The sequence below is a fragment of the Phalacrocorax carbo genome, chromosome 9, assembly GCF_963921805.1.
Source record: "Phalacrocorax carbo chromosome 9, bPhaCar2.1, whole genome shotgun sequence".
NCBI lineage: Eukaryota > Metazoa > Chordata > Aves > Suliformes > Phalacrocoracidae > Phalacrocorax > Phalacrocorax carbo.
In genome coordinates, this window is record NC_087521.1 from 34,927,827 (window position 1) to 34,947,961 (window position 20,135).

General features: G+C 43.0%; 1 protein-coding gene across 1 annotated transcript; it reads left to right on the plus strand.

Annotated features, from left to right (window-relative positions):
- The first annotated feature begins 1,143 nt into the window (after positions 1–1,143).
- GMFB (glia maturation factor beta) lies at positions 1,144–15,013 on the plus strand. The gene is made up of 7 exons (XM_064461109.1): positions 1,144–1,257; positions 3,555–3,651; positions 4,135–4,184; positions 5,139–5,188; positions 6,249–6,331; positions 8,529–8,602; positions 11,123–15,013. The coding sequence occupies exons 1-7, from the start codon at positions 1,255–1,257 to the stop codon at positions 11,192–11,194; spliced, it is 429 nt and encodes a 142-aa protein (XP_064317179.1). The 5' UTR covers positions 1,144–1,254; the 3' UTR covers positions 11,195–15,013.
- Positions 15,014–20,135: the final 5,122 nt, after the last annotated feature.

A 20,135-nucleotide genomic window follows, 5' to 3' on the forward strand; every position in this document is an offset into this window, starting at 1 on the left:
TACTGCACGAGGAAACAGCTGTATTTAAGAGCCTACGGAGATTAAGTGACACTTCAACAGCTGCTGGGCAATCCTGCGCTTCCATGGCGTTTACTTAAGCCCTCGTTGAAAATCTGCAATTTTATCTTATCGATCTGGTGTTTAAATCATTAATTTAATTCACAAAAGGTCACATCGGATATGTCTTTGTTTGCACTTTCATTCTCTTTGAGTGAGCAAAGCAATGATATTCCTAATCCTGTTTCAGGATCGCTCAGAAGGCATTTCTTTTCGTTACGGCAGCACGAAAAAGGCCAGATAGTTCCTCCAGCACCAAGGCAGACCTCCACCGACAGCCTATTATGGAAGGGAAGTGCCTGACTCGCATTTGCTGCTTGCATTTGTGATTTGTGAGCTCCGAATCCTGGTTTACTTCCAGAATTGTGCTCAACTCATATAAACAAGAAGTACCACGAGCAGCAGAATTTACAAAGTCTCATTTCTGTCTTGTGCTTGAATCTTCTCATGTTTAATGAGACGGACGTCCCAGCTGAGGCTTTTTTAACTGTCATTTTCCTGTGTGTATTCTCTGGTGTTTTAGTAAAGGATGTGAAGTTACCAATAGGCCTAATGGCCCCATCTAACCGTGGTCGCCCTCCCCGGTCCTGCTCTGGACCCTGCCCATGGGCTGATATCCTGCCTGGCCTCAGCCGGAGGAGGATCCTCCGCAGATTAGGGTTTTTATAGTCAGCCCCTGTCACCCTACAGGCCCGTTAGCCGCTACGAGGCCGAAGGCCGCAACCGCAGCCCCAGCCCCAGCCCCGCGCCCCCGGTGCCCCCCGGGAAGCTGACAGAGCCGGCCTGAAGGAACGCCTTCCCGCCCTTTGCACACGGCCCCGCCCCGTTGCCATGGCTCCGCTGGAGGGGCGGGGCCCCGGCGCCCTGGCAACGAGGGCGGGGCCTCACATGGCGCCGCGGCACGCGCCCGCCGACCTTACCCTCCCTCCCCTGCGGCGCCGCGGCACGTGGAACGCGCCCGGCACGACGCCGCTCCCCCGCGGCCCTTGAACCTTCCCGCTACCCGTAGGCTGGATGACTCCGCCCACCCGGCTGAGGCAGCGGTGCTGATTGGTCAGAGGGGAGTAGAGAGAGGGCGGGGTCTCCGCCACGCAGGCGCAGTGGGGTGCGCAGTCAAGTGAGGAGGCGGCGGGCGGCGGCAGTTTCCGTTGCTGGCGCGCGAGCGGTGGCTGTTGGGCGGTTGCGCGCGCGCGCAAGATGGTGAGAGGAACCTGAGGGAGGAGAGGTCGCCTGAGGGAGGGAAGGAAGAAGGGTCCCGTCCGGGGGGTGTCCGGTCCGGTCCGGTCCGGTGGGAGTCCGACCACATTCGCGGGCTTGCGGGGTGTCCCTCACTGAGTCGGGAGGGGCGGCCTGAAGCCGGTGTCCCGGGCTTGGCGGGCTGGGGAGGAAGGTCTGAGGGAAGAACAGGTGCCGACGGAAGGTCGGGGGTCGGCACCGTTCTCCTCAGGGCGAACCGGGGCCCGCCGAGGTCGGGGTACTGCCCGGGAGCGTGTCGCCGCCCTGGGAGACTCCCCCGGCCATCCCCGAGCCCTGGGTCCTGCCGTGCTCCCGTATCGGCCCCCCGCGAAAAGGGCCACCTTGGTTGTTTTTCTGCTGGGCGCTGGCAGCCTGCGGCGGGGAGAGTGAAGAAACAGCTGTTTGAAAAGGAAGTCCTGCCCTGCCCGCGGCTGTTTGGCTGTTTCACAAACCTGAATCGGTTTGTGAAAATCTGGAAATATAACGCTGGCACGAATAGTGGCTGAGGTGAACCAACCCCAGAACCGCCCCCACCGCCCTGTTCGGCACGTGTGCCCGCTGTCTGTGCAGTCCTCCTGTCTCTTGGCTTGACTTTCCTCAGTTTTTATTAAACCCAGTACCGCTGAGCCAGCTTAGCCCCAATAGATGATTTGAATCCGATGTCACTGTGTGTTTTGCAGACACAGCCTTCAGCTTCTCTTAAGGGCTTCTATTTGTGAGGCTGCACAGGTGTGAACAAGAACACTGCTTACCCTGCAGTGTCTGCTGGATGGTATTAGGAAATTGCTGAGCCCAGAGGACTGGGAGAAATGCTTCCTTCAGAAAAGAGCATTTGATACAGAATATAACTTTGACTTTGAAATGCAGCCCTGAGCTTTTTTTTGTTTTGTTTTAAAACAGAGACCTCTTGAAATAGTGAGAGTGAGCATTAATGACATTTGCAGATCAGGGGGAGCCAAAAACAATCGTTAAAGTTCAGGGAAAATAAGCAAAATAACGACGGCTGCGCACGCAGTGCCTGACCTGTCTTGTCACAGCAGAGCCCAATTTCCTTTCCAGCTGTTAAAAGGAAGCAGAGGCACAAGACTCTGTGCCAGAATTTGGTCGAGGTGGAAGTCTTTTTAGGAGTAACAACAAACATAGGATATTTGTGAGGTGATTTTGTATATGGGGAAGGAGAGACACTGCTCTGCTTTTTGAGGAGGAGCTCACAAATGAGCGAAGGCTGAGCCTGAGAGACAGATCTCAGAGTTTAAAATAGTACCTTCCTTCTGATTTGTAAGCAGTGATTTGTCTCAAGGAAGTAGCTCTTTAGCAGTGCTTGTAATAGGTAATCCTGCAACTATTTCTCTATTTGAGCAGTTGATTTAAAGAAGTCTTGAAATAACGGTTGCTTTGACACAAAAGCCTCGATGCCATAGGGATTTACAAATACAGTAACGTGAATAAGCTTGGTGTTAAATAACTTTTCTTCATCTAACTGGCTTGCATCTCTTAACTGTGATAAGTATCACCATCTGACTGGCGATGGGGTCGTGTGTATAAAATGTTGCTCAGGAAATGGCAGTGGTTGGCTTGGTACAGTTAAAAAATTGCATGTGTAGTGCAGGATAACCTGCATGGCTGCTTGTGAAATAATAATTTCCTTCCCCATCTTCAGCGTGGTGACTAATATGTTATCTGGACACTTCTGAAAACATGGGAGTTAGTGACATATAAGCACGTGGGGGAAAAGTGTGCATGCTTTTTGATTAAAATGTCTTAAATGTTTTCTGTGTGTTCAGTTAATGTTTTTGTGGGTAAAAATAAGCAGCGACCCTTGATTACTGTCTCTGTTCTTCTGAAATACTAATAGTAGCTCCTGTTATTTTAAATGCTTAAATTACTGTAGCCAGTTTACTGCTACTCTAAGGGGCTTCCTTATTTCAGGCCTTGCCTCGGCAAATGAACTGTAAAATTTGTTTATTTCTAAGAGATATGAGAATAACCCCACTTCAGGAATAACTACTAAAATATTTCTAGTTAGCTCTGTGGTGTTGAGGAGGGATATTAAAACAGATACGTGTTTTGGTTTTGTCCTTTTAAAAACTGCTTTCATCCTTGGCTTTTCTGGTTTATGTGTATGTCTGAAGTTTCAGAACAAGTTGCACACAGTTCCACTTTTGTAGGGTTTATGTGCACATAAGCCTGACACGAGGATTTTTTTCTGGTTTACTAGAAAGGTTTATTTTTCCCTCCTCTCTGCTATTTCCCTTTTGTAGAGTGAATCTTTGGTGGTCTGTGATGTTGCTGAAGACCTGGTGGAGAAACTGAGAAAATTCCGGTTTCGTAAAGAAACCAACAATGCTGCCATTATAAGTAAGTTAAAAAACATGTCTGACAAAAATTGCAAGGTCTTGTAGCAAATCCTGTCTCCTCTTTTCCTTCCCATGTAATGCTGCTGCTGTAACAGGTTAAACATGAGCCAAAAGGCTGTTTCTTGTACGAACTTCAGTGCTTCCCATTCTGCCTGTAATTTTCACATCGAAGCAACACTCTTCTTATGATACAAGGCTTCATCTGCTCTTAGTATAGTATTTATACTTAATTGCTGCTCAGTCTACCACTGGTTGTAAAATGATAGTAAAAATGTCAAGGCACGGTCATTTTGTGTTTGTACATTTTGTAGCCTTTAAGCAGGTGAGTTTGTTTCTTCACTGCTTTTGTGCAGTCATGGGATAAGCTGAAGCAGCAGCATGGAAGTGCAAGGAATATACTTGTGGGGAAATGTTGAAAAGCTTTATGTGTATGTCATGTAAATTCCTTGAAAAACATTGATCTATGTTTTATTTTGACTTACAGTGAAAATCGACAAGGATAAGCAGCTGGTGGTACTGGATGAGGAGCATGAGGTTTGTTAAATGAATTGTAAATAAGAGTATCTTCAGCCTGCAATGTATTGTTGTCTCTAAGGTACTGCCTTAGTTTCAAATTGTTATCAAACTCTTAATCTAATTTGGGTCATGAGCTTATTTAAATGCATGGTCACTCTGCATGTAAAGCACAGCACTATTAATAGTGGAACTATGCAGAAACAATTGAGTTGACTAATTGCACAAAAAATTAATTTCAAGGCTGTCGTGATAGAACTATGTGAAAAGCATCTTTGGCACCTGCTGGCTTTTTGAAGAGACCTCTGCTGTGTTTCCATGTAGATCTGCATATTTGTCTCTGAGCTGATTTGCCATCAGTTAGAAGCTAGGATTGCTAATCCTCTGCAGACTCTAAATTTGATAGGTGGCATAATAAGGTCAGCCCAGCATGTAGTATTTCTTGATGGTACACAGGGCAAAATTAAATCCTTCCCAGGGATTTGAGCATTAACCATAGCTCTTATTCCCTAGAATGTGGAAGTTAATGTAGCATTTAAATAGGATGGGAACTCGGTTTTTTGCTTGCTCAAGGAGGGACTGAATTTTTCAAAAGCACCATTTATGTAGCTGATTTTGACGGATACTTTTTGGTGTGTGCTTGCTTGCTTCTGTTCAGCACTAGAGTTAGAAAAGCATGGTGGCTGCCAGTATATCCAACTAGAGCCAAAAATGTTTTCTAAACTCATTATGCCTAAAATAGGGATGATTGTTCATGCTAACATTAATTCTGTGTTTAGTCATAGGAATCTATTAGCACACAAGTTTTCGTAAACTGCTCTAGTAATTTGTGTGAGAGATCGTTATCAGTTCAGCTGTAGATGTACATCTAATTTACAGCTGTGTCACTGTTCCTTTATTCTGCTTTAGCCTTTGTAGCATACCTTCAAGTGCAAGACCATTTGTTCAAATGTTGCTTGTGTTTAATGTTACCAGGGTATCTCTCCCGATGAACTAAAAGATGAGCTGCCTGAGAGACAACCTCGATATCCTTCTTGTGCTGCTGGCATTTGCTCTTACTGACTCCTGGAAGCTGTTCAAAATGTTCAAAGTTGGACTTTACCTTTTTAGGCCAATACTCGCCTGTAGTGCGACTTTACTGACACTTGATTTGTCAGATAACCTAGGGATCGGTTCTCATGATGCACTGAACAGTCGTCCCACTTGTGGAAACAATGACTGACACATTTAAGCATTTCCTGAGATCTTATTTCCTTTTATACTATATAATGTTTGGGGAAGTAAAGTGAAGCCACGCTGCTGTTAATGTAAAGAAGTGAGTAAAATGTACCAGTTTTGTATGTGGCTACTTCTAAATATAGAAAATTGCCTGTGTAGCTTAGAATCTGTTTTGGTACTTTCTCAGTGTGTGGCCCTTGATATTTTGCTGCCGTTACTGATTCTGGGAGTGCTGTAGGCACGTGATCTAGGGAAGAATCCCTGTATTTTAAAAAAGGAGGGACAAGTAAATTATTCTTTAACTGGATGAAATAAAAGGGGCACTTAAGTTATAAGTGAAGAAAATATCCGCCTCTATTCTCAAAAGCTGGCTGGCACTATTCCACTTGCCATTCTGAATCTTTCCTTTCATGACCATAGTGCAGTAGGAGGCTATAAAGCAGGAGGCCCAGCTAAAACTGGCATTCAAATTCAGCGAAACACCTGAAACGATGAAGTGCTTAGTCTACAAAGAAAGAATTTGTCTTTCATTAAGCCAGAAACACATTGGTGGCTGTGGGAAGTCTTTTTGCAAAGCTGGGAGAGGAATATTTGTGACGAAAGGGTGATTTTTAGCTCTCTGATGTGAAACAGTAATATAGAGACAGCCCTTGCACCTGGCTGTGGTAGAGGTTGGTAAGGGCAGGCGGGGTCTTTGCTGAAAGTCAAATATGGAAGTGAAAACAGGAGAAAAGTAAGCCTACGTATGAAATATAAAGCATCTTCTAGAATGCAAGACTTATTTGTGCCTACATCAAGCTCTGATAACTGAGGATTATATCCTAATAACATCACTGATTTCTTAGTTTCTTTAACCTCAGAAAAAACATTTATTGTGTATAGTTACAAGTATCAGCATGATGATGGAAGAGTTTCTTATCCATTGTGCTTTATCTTCTCCAGTCCAGTTGGTGAGTGAACATTGTGAATGGTAGCTACTATGTGCTGTGTATATGGGAATATTCTTTGCTGTGGAAGATAAAATGGGTGCTTAATGCTGAAATAGTGGTTCAGGTGCTTAAGGCTAGACTTGCTTATGCCACTGCTGGAAGTGAGGCACTATAAAGCTATGGTGTTATCTGGAGACCTTCTTTGGCAGAGAGGAATCTCTAGGGTATTGCTCCATCCTCACTGTCAGCTCATGACAAGTGTAAACACTTCCATCTGCCCAGAACTACCTCGTTGCTGGAGGCTTTCACTGCCTTTGGGGCTCATATTTAGGGCACTTAGGATGTATGATAGAAGAGATTCTTTCTTTTCTGTTTTGGAAGGCTGAACAGAAGTGTTAGTTTCTTGCATCACTGGCCAAAAGGTGTGTCTTTCTAAATGTGCCTGCCCACTGTAAAGGCAAAGAGCCTGGAGCACTCTGCATCTATTCATGTAGGTTTAACCTAATGTCTTTCCTGTCACCTCTCCTCAAATCTTGGGGAATCCTCAAAATACGACCCGGCAAGGCTCAGGAAATGGGTGAGGAGAGGGCTGGAAGATACCTGCCCTGTTCCTGAAGGTTTCTGTTCACCTCTGTCCATTCTGCTACTTGGATATTAGTGACTGGGTGAGAAGAAATCCCTCTCCCTCTCAGAAGGGCATGGGAACCCCTGTCTACCCTTGAAAGGAACAGGACTCTAAAAGGGTTAGGATAGGATTAGAGAGGAGGGTTTTCCAGGGGGCCTGTATGCAATGGGCAGCAACAGAGGATGCCTCTGAACAGTGCTGTGATGTGAAGGTCTAAAGGGCTGTCACAGCTGTGGGTGCAAAGGAGGAAGAGAGTGCTCCATAATGCAGGTCTGGGCTGGTGAAAGTGCTGCGTGAACAGGCTGCGTTCAAGGAGAAGGAGGCTGTAATCTTAGGTCCTCCCAAATTCATAGAGCAGCAGCTTCCTCTGCTTGTGTCACAGCAACCCTCAACATAAACATACCTGCGCAGGGAACTCTAATTTTAATAGAACCCAAATAGCCTGGGACTCGATTTGGACTTACAGAGCTGAATTGTTCCCATGGCTTCCTTATGTGTTCTGAATTTTTAATAGGGTAGCTTGCTGGTGTTACTGGATTATCCTTGTTATCCTCTAGAAGAAGATAAACTGATTGCGTTGTTTTACCATTCTTTACTCAGAACTAGAATAACTAGGTAGGTAAAAGAGTTTAGCAACTAGTGAGCATATCGTTCTGTAGTTACCTGAGAATCTTTGTATGACTGTTATGGGCATTACTTCTGTTCAGAGGATAGATATTTTGAGAGTTAGAACAGCAATAAGAAACTTTCTGGGAGACCTTGAAATAGGAAAGCAGGCAGACTTGTAGTACTTCATAGGAAAAGAGAGCTTAGACAATGTTCTTTATGGGTGGCAAGGTTTAAAAGTACAATTGTATCTAGAAACTTCTAAACAGGCAACTTCTAAAGAAAAGCTTTTTTGTTCCCTGAGGTTTTCTGTTCCAAAAATTTCCTGCAGACATAAGTTAGTGGTTATACTGATACCGGTGTCAGAAACAACAAACCGTTAACTGGGGCTGTAAACAGCACTTAACTTCAGCTGGGTGTGAAGTTGCTCTGTGTTTGGGGCTGGGGGGTGGGGAGTTGTTCTGAGCTACCAATTCAGTTGGGGGGTTTGGGGACAGCTTAGGAGAAAGAACACCACATTCAAACTGGCTTGATTTGTTCTCAGTTTGACTCCAGCTCAAAGGCATATGCTATAAAGATCTGTATAAGCATAACTAGCAAAGACATGGGAATCTTCAAGAAATAGCAAGAGGGCAAAGAAATTACTGCAGTGTAATCAGCACGCTGCTGTAGTGGCAGGAGGTACTGCTTTGTTGGCTGTTGTGATTCAAGTTTGACTGCTGCAATATTTGATGTCAGCTCTAAACAGAAATACAGGTGTGTGTTGAGACCACCAATTCAACCTGCACAACTGTTACTTCTGGAAATGCTTTTCAAGTACTAGATATGAAAGTAAGAGCAAGGATGTTAATGTATATAAAGAAATAGGTCACTTTCGTGAATGGAGGCTTAGCTTTCAGTTTGGATTCTTTAAAAAAAAATAATCTTATTTTTGAAGTGTTACAGTCAAAACAACTAAACAAAATTTCTTTTTCCACACAACTACAGGATGTAAGCCTGAACAGCAGATGATGTATGCTGGAAGCAAGAATAAGCTTGTACAGACAGCTGAACTCACTAAGGTATAATTGACTAGATGAAATTACTGTCTCCCCCTTAAATGCAGGTTGCAGAAGCTGTTTCGTGTCTTGCTTGCATCTGTCGCAAGAAGGGTTTTATGAGACTTCGTAATAACCGTGAACAGTTTCTGTTTCAGGAAGACTGAAGAGAGGTGCATATGTGCAGATTTCTGGAGTTCTAGGGTACAGGAAGAACAGTGTTCTCTAGAACTAAAATATCCGTTGGTAGGATGGGCGTCCTTACTTTGGGGGATGAATTTAATGATGGGAAGAATAGACTGAAGTCTTGGTACGGTGTGGTGCAGACTAGTTTTGCTGCCCATTTGATGGGGTTGTACACTTGTAGAACATAGCCTTCAGAATACGTGTCATGTGTGCCAAGTGCTGAACAGTTCTGAATCTTCTGTGGTTGCTTCCTCCAGTACTGTGACCATAAGAAAACACTGCATTTGTTAGGCCTACGTATATGTATATTTGTTTAAAATTGCCACCAATTGTAATTTTGGAGGTCTTTGAAATCTCTGCTTAATTGGCTCCTAGATTTCTTAAGGTTTTAGTTCCGACCAGTAAAGCTAAATAGTCAGTGGTCACTTCAGGTTTTTTATACAATGTAAAATGACTTCACTATTCCCCAACAGCACTGGTCCCTTTTGGTCTTCCTTATTCTGACTAAGCACTTTAACATCCCAGTAAAAATGTGTATTGGGGCAATGAAAGAACTGTGAACTTCTACCTCTTCTAGTTGTACCTTGTAAGAAAGGACGTCTCTGTTTTAAATTAGATATCAGGATGACAGGAGTAAATGGGAGGGCAGTAATCAGTACAGCCCAATAAATCTTTTTTTTTAAAATCTGTTGAAACTTGATCTTAGAGGCCTGAGAACTCTGTCTTTGTTAGAAAGGAACAATTCCTTGAGGAGGAAGGCAGTTTTCAGTGAATGAGGAGGGAGAGTTGATGAGAAGAAGGTGAAAGCCTGGGGACTAGCTGTTACTATCACCTGCCAAGTGGGAAAAAATTCAGTCTGAAAGCCTTTTTGAATGAAAGCCTTGGAGTGGATATAGATGATCACAGACCTTTTCCTTCTGAAGCTGGGGGATAGCCTGTTTCCAGTTCAGGTTGCTTACTTGCTTTTCAAATACATTTTATTCTTGCCACTCGCTGAGCCATGTTTCATTTTGGCTCATGCTACAACTTCCTCCTGGTGTGATTTCTGCACGTGACTCAGCTGAAACTCTTATTTTTTCAGTGGCTTGCATATTAGCTTGGCTTCTGTTAGGCTGTTCTGTTCTTGTAACACTGAATTTTGGGGTTTCCCCCCTATCTTCTACTTAAAAAAAAATCAATATTAGTTGACAGTAGTGGATCACTGTCTGAACACAAGAAGCAGTGGCCAGAGCCCGCTCCAGCAGAGATGGGAAATGAGGAACAAATGATACAAGACTTGTTTCCTGAAGAAGATTAAAATGGTGAAATGGCTGAGGACAGGACTAAATAGGAAGTTCATTCCAAACAGCAGGTTCACTGAGAAGCTTGTTTTGAGTCTTAACAAAATCCCATCATTCTGTTGGCCTGAGCATGCTTTTTGCAGCTATGTACTCCATACTGTTAGAAGGGCAGATAACTGATTTAGTGATGACATAGCTTTATTTTCAGTGTTGTCAGAATAGTATCAGCAGTTTCCAGTTAAAATATTTTTCTTGTTTTCATTGCCTAGAAGAACACTCTTGAAGGCCTGTGGATTTGTAAAATTTACTTGCCTGACTCTCCTGAAAAGATGATCTGTTTGTGGGCACCTCAAAGAGTCCAGTTAGCAATGCAGAATTAACCTAGCCTCTCTTCAAGGGTGTTTAAAAAAAAAAAAAGAAATAACCGGTTACTTGCCCATATGGAATGTAAAGGGTATATTAGTGTCTTTGGTCTTGTTTTCTTCTTCAAGGCTATGTTAAAGGTTTAAGACTTTCACAAAGCTTTGGGTTGGTGGTTTTTGTTTTGTTTTCATTTTTACAAGTTTTTTATTCTGAGGTATCCTGGGCTGCTTTCTTACAGGGAAGACAGTATGCTGCTGGATACTGTTGACGTGTTCCAGTTCAAAGAAGGAGTAACTGTGTCTTGGGCTGAGCAAAATTCCTGAACTTTGGGCTTAGCTCAGTCCAGAGGTTAAATTCATTTGTAGTCAAATAGACAATCTTCTTGCTGAGATAATGCATATGAGACGCTGCCATTTCAGAGTAACTTGAAAATGTAGCACATGTGCTGTTCTCAGATATTCTTAAAGAAGAAAAATGAAATCTAGAAATAGGAATTACAGAATGATTGTTCAAGTCGGTAACATTCCTTGCCACTTAGCCTTTTGTATTTTCCCCTGAAGTTTCTTTACAATATTAACCGATGTGAAAACTCTGGGCTGGTGACAGGTTTATTACAGCTCAAACAACTTGTGGGGAAAGGTATTGATTGCGTTTGTATGCTTATTCTTTTCAAGTACTATCACCTCAAGAATTTATGCAATGCAATTTTGTTTAGGTATTTGAAATAAGAAATACAGAAGACCTAACCGAAGAATGGCTGCGTGAGAAACTGGGCTTCTTCCATTAAGAAAACCTCTGTAATAAGTATTTATGTACCATCCTGATAATACTGGAACCAGACATGAATACTTACATCTAAAAATATGCACTGTATTTACATCTGTCTCCTGCAGTATATCTCCTGTGCAAAGTTTGTGCAAAGAATAGCAGGTCTGTCTCCTTGAAGTAACAAATCTTTGCAGGTGTTTCCTTATTAGTACCTGGTAAAAGGGAATACTCCTCTGCAGGGACTCCTTTTGCACTCTCGTGACTAATATTTCTATAACTAAAATAGTGCAGTTCTGGATTTATAACTATCAACAAACATAATTTGGAAGCTGACGCTAACTTTTTCTGAGCTACAAGTGCATCCTTATGACATATGCTAGCCATTTATATGCAGAAATTGTGTACTGTCACTAACTTTTCAGACTTTCTGACTTAATGTCTTCTCAATTTTGAAAACTACTCCCTGGAAGCATTTAGTATTAAAAAGACAAAATTCTTGTACAGCAAATCCATTCATCTTTCCATTGAGTCCGTGTGAACCTTCTCAGATTCTTGGAACTAATTTTTGTCATTCCAGTAATTCCTCAGTTGACTGAGTCAACCTTACTAAATTTCAGGGCAAAGCTTTGACTGTCCAGTTCTCATGCTAATATAGTCTTACAGGAACTAGATGATAACTAAGGGCTGAATTACGACTCTGGTTACTCTGGTACCAGATGTCTTGCATATATAACTTATTACACTGTTAAGAAGTTTACCTCTTTGCTCATTTCCTGTTATATGAACACCTGTTAATACTGCGTGCCTTTAATTTGTTAGCTTTAAAATGACTTGAGAATTTTACACTGCCACTTATTACAAATTTGGTAAAAACTTTGTGAAAGAATCCAAGTAACATTTTTTCCTAGTGCCTAGTGTTGCAGTTGACATCTGTAGTTAAAAAAAAAAAATTAAATTAAAAAAGCTAACCTCATTTTCTTTGAAATTCCAGTCATCTACTCCATTTGTAGGAGTCAGGAGGTTAAAGCTTTTCATGATAATGAATGATTTATATCCTTTTGTTATAAAAGTTGGCCACACGTAGCTTTTGAGTACTTTAATTACAGTCTCTAACTTTCTTAACTGCTTGTTGGTCAAGATTACATTCCAGATAAAGCTTTTGCATAAGTGATAATTTGATTTTCATTTACTTACGGTTCATCTCTTTGAGACAACAAATATTCTAATGTGAAAATAGTATTTAACTTTTATAAATGACCAGTCTTTTTACAGGTCTGTTTTATATTGAATAGAGTAGTTGTCTGATATGGGACATGTTCAGCCCATGTAGTGGCAAAAGGAGTACTCATGTGACAGTATCTCACTATCTTGCTCATGAGTGTTTGTTGTGCTACTGAATAAGTATCTGCGTAAGAGCAGCTTCCTGTTGATAACATACTTCAGAATACAGCTGCCTGAAGAAATCTGTTTGGTGAGAAGGAATGCAGTGTTAAATTTGGAGGCCAGTATTTCATGCTGTGAAACCTTTGCTGAAAGAAGGTTTATTTTTCATTTGTAAACATGTTGTGTTAGTGTTAAAACACTAATTCCTCTAAGATCATGGGAATTTGTTTGCAGAGGTCCTCAGTGTTGGTAAATCTCTTTGTTGTTTGACATTACTGCTCATTTATTTGTACACGAATCTGACTTGAGAGGAGCTTTTCAAAATGCATGTTAGAATGATCCAATTAAATTGATCTCTCGGTGCGGGAAAGAAATGCTTGTAATTAAAATTAAATTGCTATGTCAACGTAGTGAACTGGAAGAACAATTTCATTTCCCTGGACAAAAAAAATGTTGATTATGAAACTGTTGCTTGATCATTCTGTACTGCAGATCAATAAAAACAATGTCTTCTGTGACAAACATTGTATAAGTAAGACTTTGGCTTAAAGAATAGTGTCTTTCTAAGCATTAGTCTTGAAACAGCAAGAATCTTGCTTTGTTGGCATTGTGCTAAAGGTAAGGCCTGACAAAGTACAGCGTGGGGGAGAGGGAAGCTGCCACTTGTGACATTCAGCTTGATTTGCAGTGGGGCAAACTGGATTAATAGTCTTTGTACACTGGTGGGCTGCCAGCATCCAACTGCTGCTTCCACAGGTCTTGACAAAAATAACTAAAAAGGGCCTGTCTTGGGAGGAGAAGGGAGGAGCTGCTGCAGTCAAATGATTGAATTGGATCCCTCATCTGTGGATCACTCCACCTTCTGCCAAGAAAATGTTGCTACATATGGCTCTATCTTCAGTCTGAGTTCTTTTCAGTTCACTTTGGAGGTTCTTGTTGCCTCCACTTAAGGATTCTGCCTGGAGGGGTGCTGCCTCTCAGGTCTCATAGAAAGCAAACAAATCCTGATGAGAGCGTTAAAGCCTGCTGTCTTGTAAAAGGTGATGTTGATGCTGCTCAGCCCACCACTATTATTCTTCAGTCTTGGTAGCTGTACCTCCTTCCTCTGTCTGAGCTGTGGAAGTGAGGAAGCAGCTGCAAGTACTTGGAGAATGAGTGTGCAGAGGATGTTTGCTGTTCTAGGCTTGTTTGTGGTTTCCTTGTTTCTAATGCAGTGTTTTGACAAAACTGCCTGCTGCCTACTGTCCTAGGCTCTTGAGATACAGGTAATGCTAGTACTCGATTAAACAAATACATTAATTATGTCAAAATAATTCCTGCACAAATAATACTCATTTTCATAAGGTACTTTTCCCACCTTACCTTTAGAACTGAATTTTCTGTCCTGATGCCCTCTTAAGATCAGTGGGAGGCAGATGTGTCCATCTTCAGAAGATCAGTATGTTCTGACTGTGCTTTACTAGTGAGTTGCTCATCTGAAATCAAACATTTGTCTTAAATTTTCAGATCTCTAAAGAGGGTTCAAACTAAAGGACAATGTAAATTAACTAATGCCACCTATGGGAGCCTTTGTAGCTAAAGGTCTGAGAGTCAGCATTTTCCATTGTGAGCTCCTATTTTTCAGGAGTTAGTAAGCTGGCCATAAAATCCTTGGCCTGGAGTACAAGGTCTCTCATAAAGGGAGACTTCTGCCACAATTAATCTGGTTTGCTTTAAATATTGAATAGTTGGCTGGGATACAGCTCTTGTAATCCCATTAATTGATGGTAAACTGAATTAAAGCATGAGTTTGCATGTCAGCCCATAAAATGGACTTGTATTGTTTGAATATTTTTAACAACAAAAAAAGCTGGTATTTGATGGTTTAAGTGTGTTTCTAGTATCATGAATGCTGTTTTGATCTGTCAAAGGAGGCAATAATGCGGGTGTTGACACCTTTTCACTTCTCCAAAGGAGCATTTTAGGCATTTGTACCAGGTTTCCATTTTTGTATTTGTCAACACCTAGTCCAGAAACAATGTTAAACTGGTAACGGGGGTCTGAATCAAACACACAAAAGCAAGGGAGCTCAATTCCTCACTTCAGTGCACTCAAAAAGAAGTGTCGTGCAACGTATTTTGTTGTTGATCCGTACATCTAGTAACTGTGAAGTGGGGGTGTGACGGGACATGAGAAGGGCGCAGTGAAACTCTTGCTTTTGTTCCGTGGTCCAGGCTCGATGTGACTTGTGTACTGTGACATGCCAGCGTTGGCACCAGTGCTGCAGGTCGTAAAAGGTGCGAGAGGTTCACGGCCAGTTTTGAGAACTTGGCAATTCCATGAAAATATCAGTAACCAGTACAACTTCCATACGCTGTTTAGTCTCTGCTAGTTCACATTGCATGTTTACTTTAAACCAAATCTTTTTTGCTAAGCATGGTGCTTGTATTGGTTTAAATAAAATGTTTAATTAAGAGGTTCTGTTGCCCTGTTTTAATTGCAAAGTGGCACATCTAGCATGGCTGTCTGACAGGGAAAAAGCGATTACTATGAGGTGTGACCTTCCTCCTTTTTGCAGCTTCCCGGAGTTTGCTTCGGACTCGTAGCATGGTCTTCAGTCTTGAATGTGCTCCCTCACTTGCTCTTCCACCTAAAATAATTCCTCTTTCCTTTTGTTGGGAAGGGTGGCAGCAAGGGAGAGGAGAGGACAGCAGCTGATGGAGTACTATCCTCTGCTGCTTCGCACCTTTGTGTCACAAAACTCAGTGTGCATTACCTGTGTGAGCTGCAAGACGGCATGGGGGCTGGATTTCCTTCTGAAATGCTACTTAGGCTTTCATGTTGCACCTCTCCCACAAGGTCAAGGCTCCTGGAATAACCTGGAGCTGTGAAATACAATATAGAGTGTAGGTGCCAACTGAACAGTGGTAAAGTAGTTGTCAAGGAGACCCTGGAGCTTGAAGGAGTCAAAGGAACTTAGTTTTACCTTTTTCTTTTCTCAGTTGTTGTCTCACCTCTTTCCCACCCAAGAGACCCCTAGATTAATTTGATTGAAGCACTCCCTTCTGTATTCTTGCTGACTGTTTCTTCCTTTCCTGACCTTTGGAGATTCCCCCCCATATTATTGAAAAAACCTTTTAAAGGTAATCCAAGAAACTCCGCTTCGGTAGCTGACATACATTGCTTCTGCCAATGCTGAAGAACAGTGTTAATGGGCCACAGATTCACCTGAGAGAGAAGGGGGTTACTTCTCTCATGACTAGAGAGCTCTGGGAAGGAGAAAATGCACTGCTGTCTCAGCACATCTGGCCCTTGAATGGCATCTTGGCCACCAAAGTATGTTGCAACAAAATCTGTTGCCAAAAGCTCTGAAAAAAACCAGCTAAGCTGCTGTGGGAGAAGAGTAGTTCTCAAGAACAGCTGATTAAAGGGAAGGGGGGTGGGGAAGGCATAAAGAGCTGTCACTTCAGAGCGAGAGGTCACCTGTGGAGTCCTGTGGCATTCTCTGTTGTTCAGTGAGTGTGCTTAACTAGAAAATCGGGTGGTAGTTTGCTGGTACTACTACAGATCATTGAGACAGTAAAAAAAAAGCTGACTTTTTTTGAGAAAGTAAAAAAATAAAAAGCTGCCTTAAGAGAATTGTAGGGAGATCTAGGGATATGAAGTGAGGGGCAGCTGCTTTCATTCAGGAAAGGCCATTGACTTGTAATAGTTCCATGAGAAGGGCAGTTGTGTGGTCATTAAAGTCACGGCTAGAGAAGGGAATAGGGAACAAAATGAAAAATCTCTGGGCAGCAGTACAAATCTGCAATGTACTGGTAGCCTATCACACGCAGCTGGTGCTTTTTCTTTTAAGTTTGTGAACAGATGGCTCGCCCAGGGCTAGGAGGAGTTTGCTAAGGAGATCCCTTGACTTGGCAGGGCCTTTGGGGATGATGCAGAGAAGAGGAGAAATATAGTTGGAAGAGGACAATGGCAATCGCTGCCCATGTGTGCTGGCGTCCCCTGGCAGTGAAAGGAATGCCAGTCAAAGGCCACTGGTCCTGTCCCAGTTCTTGGCGGCTTTCCTCCGTATCTGCTGTTCCTTTTGGTGATGCCACAGTAATGCGATCCTATGGGGATAACAGGCTGTCTGCTGCCGTGTGTGTACGCAGTATCTTGTACAGCCTTGCCTTGGTCTGACTAGGCTCTATGTCTTTTCTCTAATGCGCCCATAAAGTGAAGGAGATTATTTTAATACATTTGCATAGATGAAGTTAATCAGCGTGGTCCATTTTGTCATGCTGCAGGGGGTTTGTCTCCTCTGGACTGTTGTGTCATGTTTTATTCTTTCAGGGACTGCAAACACTCTTGGTTAACCTTGTTCGCCTTTGGTGGTAAGTGAGACATCTCACACAGAACGTGATCGAGCTCAGCTGAAACTCCCCTGACAGCTCGAGCAGATCCTCAGCAGGAGACAGAGGGGAGGAGAGAGCAATTATCAGGCAGAAAGACTCTGAATGCAGAACAGATGTGAACACTGGGAAAACAGCATGACTGTCTTTCATGGCAAATTTACTACTGCAATGGGGAAATCCCATCGCGGCTTTTTGAAAGGCTCACTGTTAACCGTTCCTGCTGTTACGTGCCGTGGCAGGCAGCTAGTACATGAATGCAGCTTCTCTTCCCTTTCCTGCAGTCCTCAGCTCGGCAATTAATATAATGCACCCTTGAAATCCCCATGCCACAAGCAGCTGTTGTTGTCACCTCTTTTCTGCAGAAAATGGGAAGACGGCAGAAGATGTTCAGTTGAAAGGGAAAGGGGCACCAGCCATCCTCCGCTTTCACTAAGGCCTTAGAGGGCAGAAGTAGAGCAGAAAGTTAGGGGCCAGTGCCCTTATTGAGCTGAATAAGGAACAAGAGAGATTTAGCACTTCTTCAAAGTAATGTCTAAGTATCCGCCGTTGGAAAATGTCGCTGGATAATTGGAAGGAGAATGTGCCCGCCTTGCTCACAAATGCAGTCTGCCTGGCCATCTGCTCTGACGGCAACAAATCCTGGATTGATTTGCGAATGTGATTAATTCAGCTAGGATGACTGGATCAAGGGATCAGCTAGAGACAATATTTATACCCTACCTCCAACTGTGAACGTGCAATTGTTTGGCTCAAAAGGACAAAACAAATTGTTTAGCTGCGTTGCTGGAAGAATGGAAAAATAGATGCATCCCTTTTTTCCTTAGATGGCCCCATTCCAAGGTCTGTAAGTACAGTCTATCTTAAGCCTGCTTTCCCTGTCTGTGAGGTGAAGCGGAGCTATTCTCATTTTACAGAGAGTTTCTACATGGTTGTCCCCTGTGCCGATTCTGCTGTGGCTCTCCTTGCCACAGTTTAGCCCTAAGATCTCGGAGCTACTGGCTCTGCGGCCTCGTCCTCATGGCCTGGAGAGGCAGATGTGGAGCGTAAGCCAGCCGCCCCGCCCTGCTCCCTGTGCCTGCGGCTACCGATGGGAGAACTGGTACTGATCTACAGCCAGTGCAGGGCAGGACTTAAATCTTAAGAACAACCAGGGGGGTGGATTTCTAGCACTGGTAGAGCCTTGAGCTGATTTGAAAATATGGATATAGCTGGAGAGATCAAAAGCAAGATTTGCAAGGGAATTTAGATACAGATGAAGGCTTTTGGAATCCTACTTAGTGTGATTTGAGTGTGTAAATGTGCATTGGGCCTGAAGGTGCTGTGCTCAAGGCCACGTGGGGTGTCTGTGGGAGAACTGGGAGACCGAAGCCTCCTGTGTCCCATGCTGACTCTCTATTCCCCCTCACAAATTTCCAAGCGTGCTGCAGATCTGCTGGGACTGAAAGAGCTGCTTGGGGAAGCAGGAGGTTGGGGTAACTGGGCTGTGTCTTCTGACTGTTGACAAGACACCAGGGCCTCAACAGCTTATTTTTTTTGATAGAAAGCAGAAGTTGCGTGTATCTTCCCTCATTTTGGGCAGAAACAATGATGTTACAGCTGGCAGAGGACTGAATGCCTCATTTGTCCCAGCGAGGAGCTGCCCAGGCTCTACCTCGCTGCGTTCTTCTCAACATATCCAGCAGTGACTGGGTCTCTGCTAAAACAATGAGCAGTGAAATCGTTAATTTTTTTAGGTGTTGTCATTCAGTACCAGATATAACACCATCTTAAAGTGCTACCACTATGCTTTCAGCTTCTGTTTGTTCAGGCTGATGTCGCTGCTCTGGTTTATATTTGGATCAGAACTTAAAAGTCCTTCTTTGAAGAGCTAAGGACTAAGGGTGGCGTTTTTAGAGTCGTCGCTGCTACAGTTAGGCTACTGCAGAATGCTTTGGAAAATCCCTCTCTTAGTTTGTTAATGAGCAGCTGAATCCTGAAACGCGTTATAAAATAATTCTTGTAGAAACAATTATTGGTCCCTTTGCCTGATCACACACTGGTATTATGCCATGGGCTCAGGATTGTACGGATAGCCATTAACAGGAGCTCTACACAGCAAAAGAAAAACAAACCCTGGTATTAAAAGGACAGGTTGAATATTCAGTATTTAGCCTATTAAAAGAAAACTGTTGCCATCTGACAGTAAATGTCGGAAGGATTGAGGCCACGGGTGGATTCCATAATGAGATGTGGTGAGATGCCTGGCAGCGTCTGTGTTTTGAAATTGAGTTTTAAATGTGATTCTCATTTCTCTTGAGACTTTTCTTTCATGTTCAAAGGAATTTATAACGTGAATTTATTTACATGGTCACATACATAATGGTAGAGTCTAAACAGGGATTCTAGAGATGAATTAATTAGTGCACCAGGAAGGGGTATTTGCTGGTTCAGAAAGGAAGCAGGTGCACTCGCAAGTCCAGGGATCTTTTCATCATGCTGATCAAAGATTGAGCAGCGAACCAACACCCTCCATCCTGATGTCTGTTAGCCCATAAATGAGGTAAGTGGGTGCAGAGCTTGTGTACTTCTGCTGCTTCTGGCGTGCATTTAAAAGGTGTGCAGAAAGGTGACCTCTGCTAGGCTACTGTAGAGGCACTTGGAGAGTCTCTTCTAAATTATAGATAAATATTCAGATTTTCCTCTCCTGAAAACCCAGTAGGCAAAGTGTTTATTGAAGTCAGCAGGATTTTTATTACTGAGTTCAATAGTATTAGATTCTTCCCCGATAGCTATAACCGAAATGACTGTTTTTCCAGGGATATTATTTTTAATGCTGAAGAATGTGGTTAACCCGTGCATTTCTACCATGATAATTCAGAGAAATTGCTCTGTAATCTTCCCTCACAGCTCTCTGCTGAAGCACTGTTGCCGTGACCTGCCAGAGTCATCTCTCTTCAGCTAAATCTTCCATTACGAACAGACTGTGACACGCTGAATTATAGGTGATTATATGACTGTTTTCCGATAAGGACAAATACTTGAGAGGGATTTAGGATGAAGTGAACAGACACTGACATTTTCCCTTGGGATTCCAATCAGGATTAAACTGAGTCCAGGCTGAAAGTGCATTAGAAGCCATAGGCTGTCTCCAGGCCTCCGCCGTGTCTTCCTTACATTGTTTACAAAGTTTAATCGGAGAAGATTCTGAGAAGATACTCAGTT

Coding starts and splice junctions, on each gene's coding strand:
- GMFB (XM_064461109.1), top strand. Junction 6,332..8,528: donor TATCTTCTCCAGTCCAGTTG/GTGAGTGAACAT, acceptor ACACAACTACAG/GATGTAAGCCTGAACAGCAG. Junction 8,603..11,122: donor AGACAGCTGAACTCACTAAG/GTATAATTGACT, acceptor AATTTTGTTTAG/GTATTTGAAATAAGAAATAC.